General features: G+C 39.9%; 1 protein-coding gene across 3 annotated transcripts in view; it reads left to right on the top strand.

The window, feature by feature from the left end:
* LOC103252177 (histone H3.3) overlaps positions 1 to 8,119 on the top strand; it is an 8,600-nt gene extending 481 nt beyond the window's left edge. The window contains exons 2-4 of one of the 3 annotated variants that reach the window (XM_008050799.2): positions 414 to 564; positions 1,751 to 1,904; positions 7,464 to 8,119. In XM_008050799.2, coding sequence (XP_008048990.1) covers positions 437 to 564; positions 1,751 to 1,904; positions 7,464 to 7,592 — 411 coding nt within the window. In that variant the 5' untranslated portion in view covers positions 414 to 436 and the 3' untranslated portion in view covers positions 7,593 to 8,119. Of the gene's footprint in view, positions 1 to 400; positions 565 to 1,750; positions 1,917 to 7,463 lie in introns of those variants that run through there. The other 2 variants (XM_021708977.1, XM_021708976.1) reach the window with 2 other exon arrangements.
* The last annotated feature ends 4,557 nt before the right edge of the window (positions 8,120 to 12,676 follow it).

Here is a 12,676-nt window from a genome sequence, read left to right as displayed (position 1 = left end):
GGGGGGGGCGAAACCTTTTTTGCTGTAATTCGACTCGACCTTTCTGTGGTTTGCGGCTTCGTTCTTTTGCCTTGTTTGTGGATGGAATGTTGACAGACATTTCCAATTTCTGCTTTAATTACAGAAATGGGATCAAAGGCTGTTGGGGGTCTTTTTGTGTTGCTGTTTGTCGCTCAGAATTAGCATGTTGAGAGAGGGTTGAAATTTATGTTAACAATTTTCTCGTACTACAGTTTGTTTGGAGAAGTCCTGTTTGGGTGGTAGACGTGATTTGCACTCTTTAATATTACGTAACAGTACGGTTGTTTTTTTAATACTGATCATTTTCGCACTTGGGGAGGGGGCGATAGTGGCGGAAAACTTGTATGTTCAGGAGTTGCATATGGTGATTTTTGGCTTTTTAATGCTGGTAGGTAAGTAAGGAGGTCTCTATACCATGGCTCGTACAAAGCAGACCGCCCGCAAATCGACCGGTGGTAAAGCACCCAGGAAGCAACTGGCTACAAAAGCCGCTCGCAAGAGTGCGCCCTCTACTGGAGGGGTGAAGAAACCTCATCGTTACAGGTATTTAAAAGAGGGGAAAATGGAACTAAGTCTCTCCTGTAGTATCCATATAATTTAACAAAACGATGGACAGCAGGACAATTTTTAGGGAGACTGATGTTTCTCCCTTTTGAATATTTACTACTGCTTTCCTATACATACGGTATATTCATTTATATATAGAATTTAGTAGCGGGTTTTATTGTAAACATGTTTTATTTTGAAGCCATAATCCGACCTAGAGGCCCAAGGAGGCCTAATACATCACCGATAATGGGGCATATTGACGTTTTAGTTAGTTATTAAGTTAGTGATTTTTTCAAAATTGTAAAGTGTTTTCTTAAATACATTTTTTTTTTTTACAATATCTTTTACCTCCTAGCTTTAGCCAAGATCAGAGGTTTTGTTTTACTAAAGTTCCGGTCCCTCTTACTTGGCTTGTTTATTTCCTTCTGTATTACCTCGTTTGATTTTGGACTACCTGAGCAGTGTTGTTAAGGCCATCTACCATTAGAGGGCAGAAGTTATCCATACTTTAGGTAGCCTCTGCTAATTTTACAACTAACCTAAAATAAAAGCATATATAGTGGAAGAAATAAATCAGAATTAGAGGAGAATTGCTTGCTGACAATTACTTAAATAAAAAGACTTTTCTGTGTAGAAGGAACACTACACAGTCAGGCATATCCAAATTCATGAGGGATAAACGGTAGTCAAAGAATAAAGGTATTCTGAGAAATTAAATACAAGTGTGTTTTTAAATGAAGCTCATTGGGTTATGTTGGTAGTCTTCAAGGGCTATTAAAATAGTCAAGGTTGCAGGTGGGAAGAAGTGGTGCTAAATTGGAGAGAGTGAACTTCTTTTTTAGTGGCCTGACAGCTAATATCTTCCCAAGTTGTGATTTTTAACGAATTTGATGACAGATACGTGTGTGTACTCGTATATTTGTATGTGTGTTAAATGAAAATAGGCAGGACCTTGGTTACTTCTTGCTAAGAATCTACTTTAGTTTTATGTTTTTTGCTTTAAAGGTATTGTTATGTTAATAGACTTAAATGTTCAGATCATAATTGGTCAGTGAAATTTGATACTGAAGTTGAAGAATAGATGGGTAGTTTGTTTTTTGAAAACTTACTGCTTGCTTTAAAACTTTTCCTTTGATGTTATGTATTTGATAACAATTTCTTTATTGTTAATTTTTTAAAGGCCTGGTACTGTGGCACTCCGTGAAATTAGACGTTATCAGAAGTCCACTGAACTTCTGATTCGCAAACTTCCTTTCCAACGTCTGGTGCGAGAAATTGCTCAGGACTTCAAAACAGATCTGCGCTTCCAGAGCGCAGCTATTGGTGCTTTGCAGGTAAAATGGCGGGTAGGGAAGACTATGAGAGTTTGTGTTCCTGCTGTGTACCAAAAACAATGTAAAATCTTTGCATATGCTTATCATCACAGCCTGTGGGGTGATATTGATATTACACTATTACACTGTCGAAGAGACTTGAGAAAGGTTAAGTTGCTCAAGGTCATAGACGTTTAAAAATGACAGAACCATAATTTGAACCCATTATTTGACTCCAAACCCTAGTGTACATTCCATTATACCACTTAAAAATTTTCAGTGTTGCATTAAAAACAAAAAGAAAACCTTCTGGTTTGGTTTATGGATGCTGCAGGACATTTAGAAGATACAGGACTGGAAGGTCTATATTTGCCATCACAGTTTCATACAACAGTGACTATTATAAAAGGAATAACAGAATGTCCTGAAACTGAAAAGACAGATGTAGTACAGCTTAATATCTAGGATGTGAATAGGTAGCTAAAAAGAGCAGGAGTGGAGGTTCAGATTGGATTGACAAGATAGGAAGAAAAGGTGCTTGGAGATGATACTAGACATGTAAAGGGACCAGGGATTTGAAGGTTTATGGCTTGCTAAGGGGGATTAGGGATTTCCACTTAAATAGGGAGCATATTGAATTTAATCTTAATCTCTAGCATGTCAGGACTTAGAAAAATACTATTCTAGAGATGTTTATGTATTTGAAATGTTTGTGGCTTATCCCAAGATCAAAACTTGAAGCTCCTACAAGTAAGTGATAAGGACCGTAGGTATAATTAACATCAATTGCTTTAGTCACCTGTTTTATATTGTGTGGTTGAATTTTTTTAGATTGAAATATCAAAATATGAGGCATGGGAGTGGGGGTGGTTAAAAATGCTGATTGCTAGGTGCCATTAGAGACCTGAATCAAGAGCCTCTTGTTGGGGAGGGGGTGGCATGGGGGAGGGAGTCCAGAATCTACTGGACTCCATTGGAGGATTTTCAGGGCTGCTGTTGCTGTGCTGGGCCTTTGCTTTATATGTGAGAAAGATTTGATAGGTGGATTCTACTCTGAAGTGTGATTGGACAAGCTGTTTCTATGGTTAGTCTGAACTTCATTTGATTGGTGGATTCCAGGAGTAGGCATCCATTAAATTCTCTGAGTTGAAATTACTGAAATTTCAACTATTAAAATCTTCCCATGCTGTTACTTAAAACTTTATTTTCCATTTTAATAGCTGAGTTTTTAGTTCATTTCATTTATTACTAAAGATTACTAAGATTCCCAAGCATTGGTACAAAGCTGTTAAGTTTGTTTTCTCATTAGTTAGCAGCACTATGCTTAAAGAACACAACACTGTACTTGAAAAGTACAGCATTTTTAGCTTAAATGTCAATTGTGAGTTGAAGTTATTAAACAATCTGGGTAACGGTCTCTCATCTTTTAAAAATTATTTGTAAGTTTCCGTTGTTGTTGTTGTCTATTTGTCACTATTTGTGGGGGTTTTTTGGTTTTGAGCACCCTGCCGCCTATACTTCCCTTAACATTAGATAGCTTTTGTCTTTATTGGAAAGAGTAATCTGTTACAGGTTTTTTGGTTTGTGTTTGCCTTTTTGTGCTTGTGCCTTAGTTTGCTTAAAGATACAGAGGTAGAATTTGCTGATGAAAATAGGATAATAGAAGATAGCAGTTGAAGTCGAATTCCAAAAGCCACTTTATTTTTGGCCTTGGAATTACATACTTTACAACTAAAGGAGGGAAGATATCTTGTCCAATGAGGCTGGTAGAGAAGCTAGTCTGAGTTTGCCACAGATAGTCAAGAATTGACCTACTTTATACTTTAGCCTTTGCCTTTAATATCAGGGAGCTTGAACTAGGTATCCTTGTGTTAAAAATGGGCAGTGGTGCGTTGAAGTGATGGAAGAGTCAGACATTTAATATGCTCAAAATGTTCTAAGCATTTTTCTGTAGCTGTGAGATGTTTTTTCTTCTGCCGTTACCAAAATTAATTATATACATTGGATCATAAAATAATGTGGCAGTCTTTAATTCCCCTACAACTTTAATGTTTAAGGGATGTGGGATACTGGTAGTAGAATGGGTAATAGTCATGGTGAAGCTCCCTCTGGGTATTGAATCTTCTCCCAGGGCTGACCAGACATATCTCTTAATAAACCAACGGCTAGGTTCAAAGACAGCAGTGAAAGCCCGGGCTTGCTGCGTGCCACATATGAGTAGTCCTAGGTGAAATGGATGATATCACTCTAAATGGTCTGAGAACCATGGGACCTGCCTGATGTTTTGTCCACATGGTAGCTTTGTAGTGTTGCATTTTACAAAGGCGTTGCAGATTTCCATAATCCTGAAGTGCTAGGTTAAACAAAATTAAACTGCTTTCTTTCCTGAGGAAGTTCTAGTGTCTGGTGTGCATTGTGAGCTCCTAGGAGGAGGCTGCAGTATGTCATGCTTCCCAGACTTTCTACCCACTTCTAGAATGTCCCAAGAATGAATCCCTGAATATTATGGACTTGCTGTGTTAATACCTTTGGAATAGTTAAGATGCAGGAGACTCATTGCATAGAATAGAAACTATTGAACTTGGTTAGATTAAAAATATTGGCAGATACTTGAGAGCAAGGCATTGTGAGTATAAATGAGATTTCTCTTATCGAGTAACTTAATGGCAAAATATGGTTGATATACAAGGTCAATGTGACTGTCAAGGAATTCAGGAGAGAAGAAAAGGGTTCAAGGTTGCTTACACGGGGAACAGAAGCAAGAGGGAGTGCTTACTTTCTTCTTCATGGAATAGTCTTGAACTAGGTGTTACAGTGTGGGTAAATAAGATTCAGTTCTTTATTTTTTTGAGTTGGAGTCTCACTCTGTTGCCCAGACTGGAATGCAGTGGCTGCTCCCGGCCACTGCAGCCTCGACCTGCTGGGCTCTGGCAATCCTTCCGCCTCAGCCTTCCAAGTAGCTGGAACTACAGGTGCGTGCTACCACGCCCAGCTAATTTATTTTATTTTATTTTTATTGTAGAGATGAGATCTTGCCAAGTTGCCAAGGCGGGTCTCGAACCCACGAGCTTAGGCAATTCACCCACCTCGGCCTCCCAAAGCGCAGGATTACAGGCTGAGCCACTGAGCCCGGCCCAAGTTTCAATTCTTGATAACAAATGCTGGAGGGATAGTAAATTTTAGATAAAAGAACCTTTTATGGGGGAGTAGTAATAAAAAGATGAAGATACAAGTTATGAATGCAATTTTTTCATAAAATGAAATAGTGTGAGCTATTTGAGTTAATTGTTGCTGTGTTAAGGCTTTTAAAAGTCAGATCTTGGCTAGGCTTGGTGGCTCAGCCTGTAATCCCAGCACTTTGGGAGGCTGAGGCGAGTGGATTGCTTGAGCCTGTGGGTTCGAGACCTGCCCAGGCAACTTAGCTAGACCTTATCTCTACAATAAATCAAAAATTAGCCAGGAGTGGTAGCGTGTGCCTGTAGTTCTGGCTATTTTGAAGGCTGAGGCAGAAGGATCACGAGCTCAGCAGGTTGAGACTGCGGTGGCCGGGAGTGTGCCACTGCACTCCAGTCTGGATGACAGAGTGAGACTCCAACTCAGAAAAAAAAAGTAGGGTCTTAATAGTTTTATTGCAAAATCATATTTTTTTGTATAAAGTAGTCTGTGTATCCCATCTGTTTATTTTGTGTATTGTATATCATCGTGGGACTTAAATTGCTCTAAATTGTTTGTGTATGTTTGGGTTTTTCATTACTTAAAGATTCAAAAATGGAAATAAGTTTTTTTTGTTTTGTTGTGGGGTTTTTTTGAGTTGGAGTCTCACTCGGTCGCCTAGACTGGAGTGCAGTGGCCACTCCCGGCCACCGCAGCCTCACCTGCTGGGCTCCGGCGATCCTTCTGCCTCAGCCTTCCAAGTAACTGAAACTACAGGCATGCGCTACCATGCCTGGCTAATATTTTGATTTATTGTAGAAATGAGGACTCACTGCCCAGGCAGGTCTCGAACCCGCGGGCTCAGGCAATCCACTCACCTCAGCCTCCCAAAGGCGCATGATTATAGGCGGAACCACCGAGCCTGGCGGAAATAAGTTTTATTAGGATAAAAACAGCAACTATAAAACTATTTTATCCCTAAATATACAGAGAAATAACTTGTCCTTATAGTGAACAGAGGGCAACTAACCTCATTTAATGCTCCAAATCGAAACTGTTGGGTTGATGACTTTTTTTTTTCTTAAGAGATGAGGTCTCGCCAAGTTGCCCAGGCTGGTCTCGAACCCTGGACTCAGGCAGTCCTCTCACCTCAGCCTCCCAAAGTGTTGGGATTACAGGCATTGAGCCTCCATGCCTGGCTGATGACTATTTTTTTAAATGTCAATTTTCCCCATTTCAAAATGAGTAAGCAGATGTTTTAACTTAGACTAAAAAGTTCTTCAACTTTTCAGACTACTGTAAGATATACTAACGATTTGAATTATGAGTTGATTTTAAGTGGAAACGACATATGAAGAAGAAAAATGGGTGTTTCCGCTTAAAATTGTCAGTGATTTATACAACTATCAGTTTTTGATTGGTAATAGGGATAAAATGTCTTGAAAGGATCTTAAAGTTAAATGGGAAAGCAAAGCAGAGGGATCAATATTAGTACTGGAGGGCAACAAATGCTATCACAGATTGAGGTACATAGAAGAAGGTACTTAGTAGGGGACAGAACATCTCCTAGGCATAATTGGTGAAAGCGTATAAGGAAACTAATCTGTGATGTGTTCTGGGACCTATAAATACTCTTGTGATAAAAACAGGTATACAAGGAAAGTAGATAGGCCCAATTCGGTGGCTCAACTTGCGATCCCAGCGCTTTCGGAGGCCGAGGTTGGAATGGATTGCCTGAGCCCTTGGGTTCAAAACCTGCCCGGGCAACTTCGTGAGACCTCATCTCCACAATAAATAAAAAATTAGTCGGGCGTGGTAGCGTGCACCTGTAGTTCCGGCTACTCGGAAGGCTGAGGCGGAAGGATTGCCAGAGCCCAACTTGGTCGAGGCTACGGTGGCCAGGAGTGTGCCACTGCACTCTAGTCTAGGTGACCGAGTGGGACTCCGACTCGAAAAAAAAAAAAAAGTAGATGAGAACCATACTGCACTACTTGGCAAGGCAAAAGGTTCACATATTGGAGTGAATGGGATTCAGAGTGCGGAGCCCAGACTGGGGAGGGTTATTTCGACTAGATATGATTTCATTTATCTTTGTAAGGATGAGTTTAAATTGGGTTTCTCACGTTATTCAGGACGCTTCAGTTTATTAGAAATTACATGTTAATACTAGAAAAATGAAAGTTTCCTAGTAATAAAGTAATTTGACTTGTGTAATTTGATAAGAATAACAGACCTGAGCTTTTGCTTTTTCAAAGCTGCCTTCTGAGCTTTGTCCCACAGGTTTTAAAATGTAAGCATTTTTGATTTTAAAAAATGACTTCTTGAAGAGTATTTTTTTTAAGTTCAGAATTCTCATTTTAATTCAGATAGGTATGTCTCAACTGTTGGAAATAACACCATTAACTTTTTTCTTTATTCTTGTTGCAGGAGGCAAGTGAGGCCTATCTGGTTGGCCTTTTTGAAGACACCAACCTGTGTGCTATCCATGCCAAACGTGTAACAATTATGCCAAAAGACATCCAGCTAGCACGCCGCATACGTGGAGAGCGTGCTTAAATCCACTATGATGGGAAACATTTCATTCTCAAAAAAAAAAAAAAATTCTCTTCTTCCTGTTATTGGTAGTTCTGAACGTTAGATTTTTTTTTTTTTTTTTTCCCATGGGGTCAAAAGGTACCTAAGTATATGATTGCGAGTGGAAAAATAGGGGACAGAAATCAGGTATTGGCAGTTTTTCCATTTTCATTTGTGTGTGAATTTTTAATATAAAAGCGGGGATGTAAAGCATTAATGCAAGTCAAAATGTTTCAGTGAACAAGTTTCAGCGGTTCGACTTTATAACAATTATAAATAAACCTGTTAAATTTTTCTGGACAATGCCAGCATTTGGATTTTTTTAAAACAAGTAAATTTCTTATTGATGGCAACTAAAGGGTGTTTGTAGCATTTTTATCATACGGTAGATTCCATCCATTCACTATACTTTTCTAACTGAGTTGTCCTACATGCAAGTACATGTTTTTAATGTTGTCTGTCTTCTGTGCTGTTCCTGTAAGTTTGCTATTAAAATACATTAAACTATACCTGCTTTTGGTTTTTATTTTCAACCTTATACAATTGATTTATATTTGGAATAATTTTAGTATCAAGTAGTCTGTCACCTTATATCAGAGTCATAAGACCATTGAGAGATGGGGAAAGTATAAGATTAGTATGGACAGGAAACATGGATGTACGGGCTTCATTTCTAATATTTAGAAACTTGCAGGTAGTAAATCTGCCAAAACCAAATCATCTTAACTCTGGATACGTTGTATTCTGAACCAGTAGTTCTCAAACCTAACTATCAGTAGGATCACCTGGAAGTGCTTAGTGGAATCTGTGTTAAGTAGATTCAACTTTAATAAATGTATAACGGTAACAAATGAAAACGTAACAGGCCGAGGTGAGAGGACTGCCTGAGCCCAGGGGTTTGAGACCAGCCTGGGCAACTTGGTGAGACCTCATCTCTACAATATATCAAGAGCTTAGCCAGGCATGGTAGCACATGCCTGTAGTTCCAGCTGCTTGGAAGGCTGAGGCAGAAGGATTGCCTGAGCCCAGCAGGTCGACACTAAGCTGCCCATGAGCATGCCACTGCACTCTAGCCTGGGCAACCAAGTGAGACTCCAACTCAAAAAAATGTATAACAAAATTTTTAGTTCAAAAGTTAGGCCATCCGCCGGGTTTGGTGGCACAATCTGTAATCCCGCACTTTGGGATGCTGAGGTGAGTGGATTGCCTGAGCCCACGGGTTCGAGAACCACCTGCGCAACTTGGTGAGACATCTCTACAATTAAAAAAAAAAAAAGCCAGAGGTTGGTGTGGTGGCTCACGCCTATAATCCCAGCATTTGGGAGGCTGAGGTGAGGGGATTACCTGAACTCAATGGGTTCAAGACCAGCCCGGGCAGCTTGGTGAGACCTGATCTCTACAATAAGTCAAAAAATTAGCTGTATTTCCAGCTGCTTGTAAGGCTGAAGCAAAAGGATCGCCTGAACCCAGCAAGTTGAGGGTGTGGTGACTGAGTGTGCCACTGCACTCCAGCTTGGGTAACAGAATGAGACTCCAACAAAAAAAGACCAGGTACTGTGGCTCATGCTTGTAATCCCAGCACTTTGGGAGGCTGAGGCAGAAGGATTGCTTGAGACCAGCCTTGGCAATGTACACCATGTCTATAAAAAACAGTATCCAGACGTTGTGCACACCTATGTAATCCCAGTTACTGGTGAGGCTGAGGTGGAAGGATCGCCAGAGCCCAGGAAGTTGGGCTGCAGTAAGCAAGGATTGTGCCATTGGACTCGAGTGGGCATTTGAGATCTGGCTATTTTAAGATGTTATATATTATTAGCCTTATAGTTAATTCTTAGACCTGTTTGATTTAGTATTGGGATGATTAATGTGAAATGAGGGTAATGAACCTAAGACCTGTAACATATCCCTAATAGACTGCCATTAATTGTAACATTTATTTGAGTGTTTGAAACTTTGCCCTGGAAGTGATGTGAAATGTTAATGGGCTAAAAACAGTCTCGTGTCAGGATACTTTTGGCTTGCATTCTTGTTGGTCTTAAACTTTTTAGCAGTAACTTCATTAGATTATAGGTGTTTATAAAATTTATGTTTATCTTTAATGGCAGAATTACACATTATAAGATCTTAATTTGTTAACACAGCATCGTAGTTTTTAGTGTGATCCTTTGCAAATGTTTCTACAGGCAAGCACTGGTATTGCTTCGTACTTTGTACATGGTACTAAAAGCCAATAGTTGTTGAATGTTCCCTGTTCACTTCCTGAGTGCAGAGGGACAAATAGTAGGCCTGTTCATGAAAAACACTTTTAGAAGGAAACTTGGTGTCTCCAATAAGGGAAGAAGTTATGTTATTCTGCTGGAGTCTGATATGAACCAATTATTTACAAGTAGACTATACCATCCTTTGAGTTCTTGGACTAATTCCTAAATTCTCTAAAAGTTTTAGTGAACTGAAAGTATGTTTCAGCCGGGCTTGGTGGCTCAGCCTGTAATCCCGCGCCTTTGGGAGGCTGAGGTGAGCGGATTGCCTGAGCCCGCGGATTCGAGACCCGCCTGGGCAGCAAGACCTCATCTCTACAATAAATCAAAAAATCAGCCGGGCGTGGTAGAGCATGCCTGTAATTCCAGCTACTTGGAAGGCTGAGGCAGAAGGATCGCCGGAGCCCAGCAGGTCGAGGCTGCGGTGGCCGGGAGCGGCCACTGCACTCCAGTCTGGGCGACAGAGTGAGACTCCAACTCAAAACAAACAAACAAACAAAAAAAGTATGTTTCCTCTTGCCCTGTAGAATGGTTATGTTAGCAGTTAATTCATCTCATTATGGTATGTTAATACATGATATGTATTCTCACATAGCGCTATGAAGTAGAAACGTTCCTATTTACAAATAAGGCAGTGGAATTTGGGAAGACATTTTTAATTGACTAGCATCTGACAAATATGCATAGTAATTTTGAGCTCAGGGCTATCCTTTGACTCATATATGAGTGATGTGCCAGCCCATGATCCCTGGCTTAATGCTCAGTAACTATTAGGCTGATAATTCTCTTTCCTACTATGCTTTGGAATTGCTATCTGAAAATTCTACCCAGAAAAAAGTCTATGATGAATTGGAATTGGGCCCAAAATGTATGGGGACTATAGCTAAAATCACCATTCTTTAGTTTCAGCTTTTGAATGGTAAAGTAACTTAAACAGCCAATTAGCACCTCTTCAGATTCCAGGAAATTTTCCTAAAGTGTGAGTCAACTTTACAGATTAAAAACCCTAGAAAATTAGATTTTAAGATAAAAATAATTTTAGGTAAATGTCTTAGGGAAATCGGGGAATACCACTGGAAGAATTTTTAGGAAGGAATTTCAAAACGTGCTCTCAAGCAAAAGAGGAATCTCAGTTATTACAAATAGGTGAGTGCTTGAACAATATCCAAGTTCTTGCCTTTCTTAACTATAAAATCTTTAAGAGAAAATAAATTCAAATTTATGAATATATCAAGGACCTGGTAAATGCTGAGGAAGCAAAGTCACCCTGACAAGAAATTTAGTTTTCAACAAACCCTATATGGTAGATACTATTATATGTCCTATTTTACAGGTGAAGAAACTTGCTCAAAGCTACACAGCAAACAGAGTAGGTGGACTTTTTCTCCAGGTAGCTCAACCCAAGGCCATGTGTTTAAGTGATGCATACAGTAAATTAGAGAGCAGTTAATTTTGCCAGGGACTGTAGAAGCTAGTCTTGGCAATATTAGAAACAAATGAGGGAAAAGAATTAGGAATGAAGGGAACAGATTTTAGAAATCACAAGAGAAGACTGTGTGCCATCAAAAGCATGCTGCTCACCACCTGCCCAGTCGTGACCTGGCCACTTTAATTCCTCCCTTTCTCTCACCTATTCCTAAATTTTGCACTTAATCACTTTTACCATCCGAAGCCAAGCTGCTATTGTCCACCTGAACTCTTGCATCTCTCTGCCTCCATTCACTTAAACTCTCCTCTGGTTTCCTTACAGAATAGCCTCCAGAAAAATCTAAAACATTAGTTGTTTCAGGTCATTTCCTACTTGAAACTATCTAATGTTTCCCACTGCAAAATCTAAACTACTTTCTGGCTCACAGGACCCTACTGTGATCTAGCCTTTTCGATCTTTTATTTATGGTAGGGACTAGGTCTCACCAAGTTCCCCAGCCTGGTCTCGAACCCCTGGACTCAGGCAATCCTCTCGCCTCAGCCCTCCCAAAGTGCTGGGATTGCAGGCACCATTCCCAGCGTTGGTCTTTGCTCTTTCGACCACTGAAGTTCAGCCATCTGCCCACAAACACTTTTTCACATTCCTTGACTTTATTTCCTTAATAATTCTCGTAAATTTGTTTATTTTTTATTGACTACTTCCACTAGAATGCTACAAGAACAGGAGTTTGTTGTATTTCCCGTTGTAGCCCCAGTGCTGGTATATAGCAAATCTGAACAAAAATCTGTTGAATTAATGCTGGCATGAATGAGTGTGCTTGCTTGCCTTCAGGTCAGAACATTTAGTCTGTAACCTTAATATATGGTAACTGATTTATTTTGAGGACTATAGATGAAAGTAGATGCAAAAACACAAGGCCTGAAAAAAATAAGTGCTAATCTAGAATCTACAAAATTTTTTTTTTTTTTTGAGTTGGGCTCTCACTTTGTTGCCCAGGCTAGAGTGCAGAGACAAGGTCTTGCAGTGTTGCCCAGGCTGGTCTCAAACCCCTGGGCTCAAGGAATCCTCTGGCCTTGGCTTCCCAAAGTGCTGGGATTTCAGGCATGAGCCAATGCGCCCAACCAGAGTCTACTATTCTCATAGAGTAAACCAACAACAAACCTTGCAGAGTTGTAGAACAAAACCCGGTCTCAAACTTCTGATCTTTCCAAGTGGGATCCCTGCTGAATAGCTATCGTTTTTATGCGAGTGAGTATTGGTCTCAAAGTGAAACAGAACAAGGTGAGTTACATCTTTATCATGATAACAAATGAGTGGAACCAGTAGTAACCTAAGAGGCATTCTCAAAGTCATCATGAACACTGTCCCACCACTATTAA

This window comes from Carlito syrichta, unplaced genomic scaffold, assembly GCF_000164805.1.
Source record: "Carlito syrichta isolate Samal-C Ts95f unplaced genomic scaffold, Tarsius_syrichta-2.0.1 Scaffold153687, whole genome shotgun sequence".
Taxonomy (NCBI): domain Eukaryota; kingdom Metazoa; phylum Chordata; class Mammalia; order Primates; family Tarsiidae; genus Carlito; species Carlito syrichta.
The sequence above is the reverse complement of the archived record's forward strand: the minus strand, read 5'-3'. Positions and strand labels throughout refer to the sequence as shown.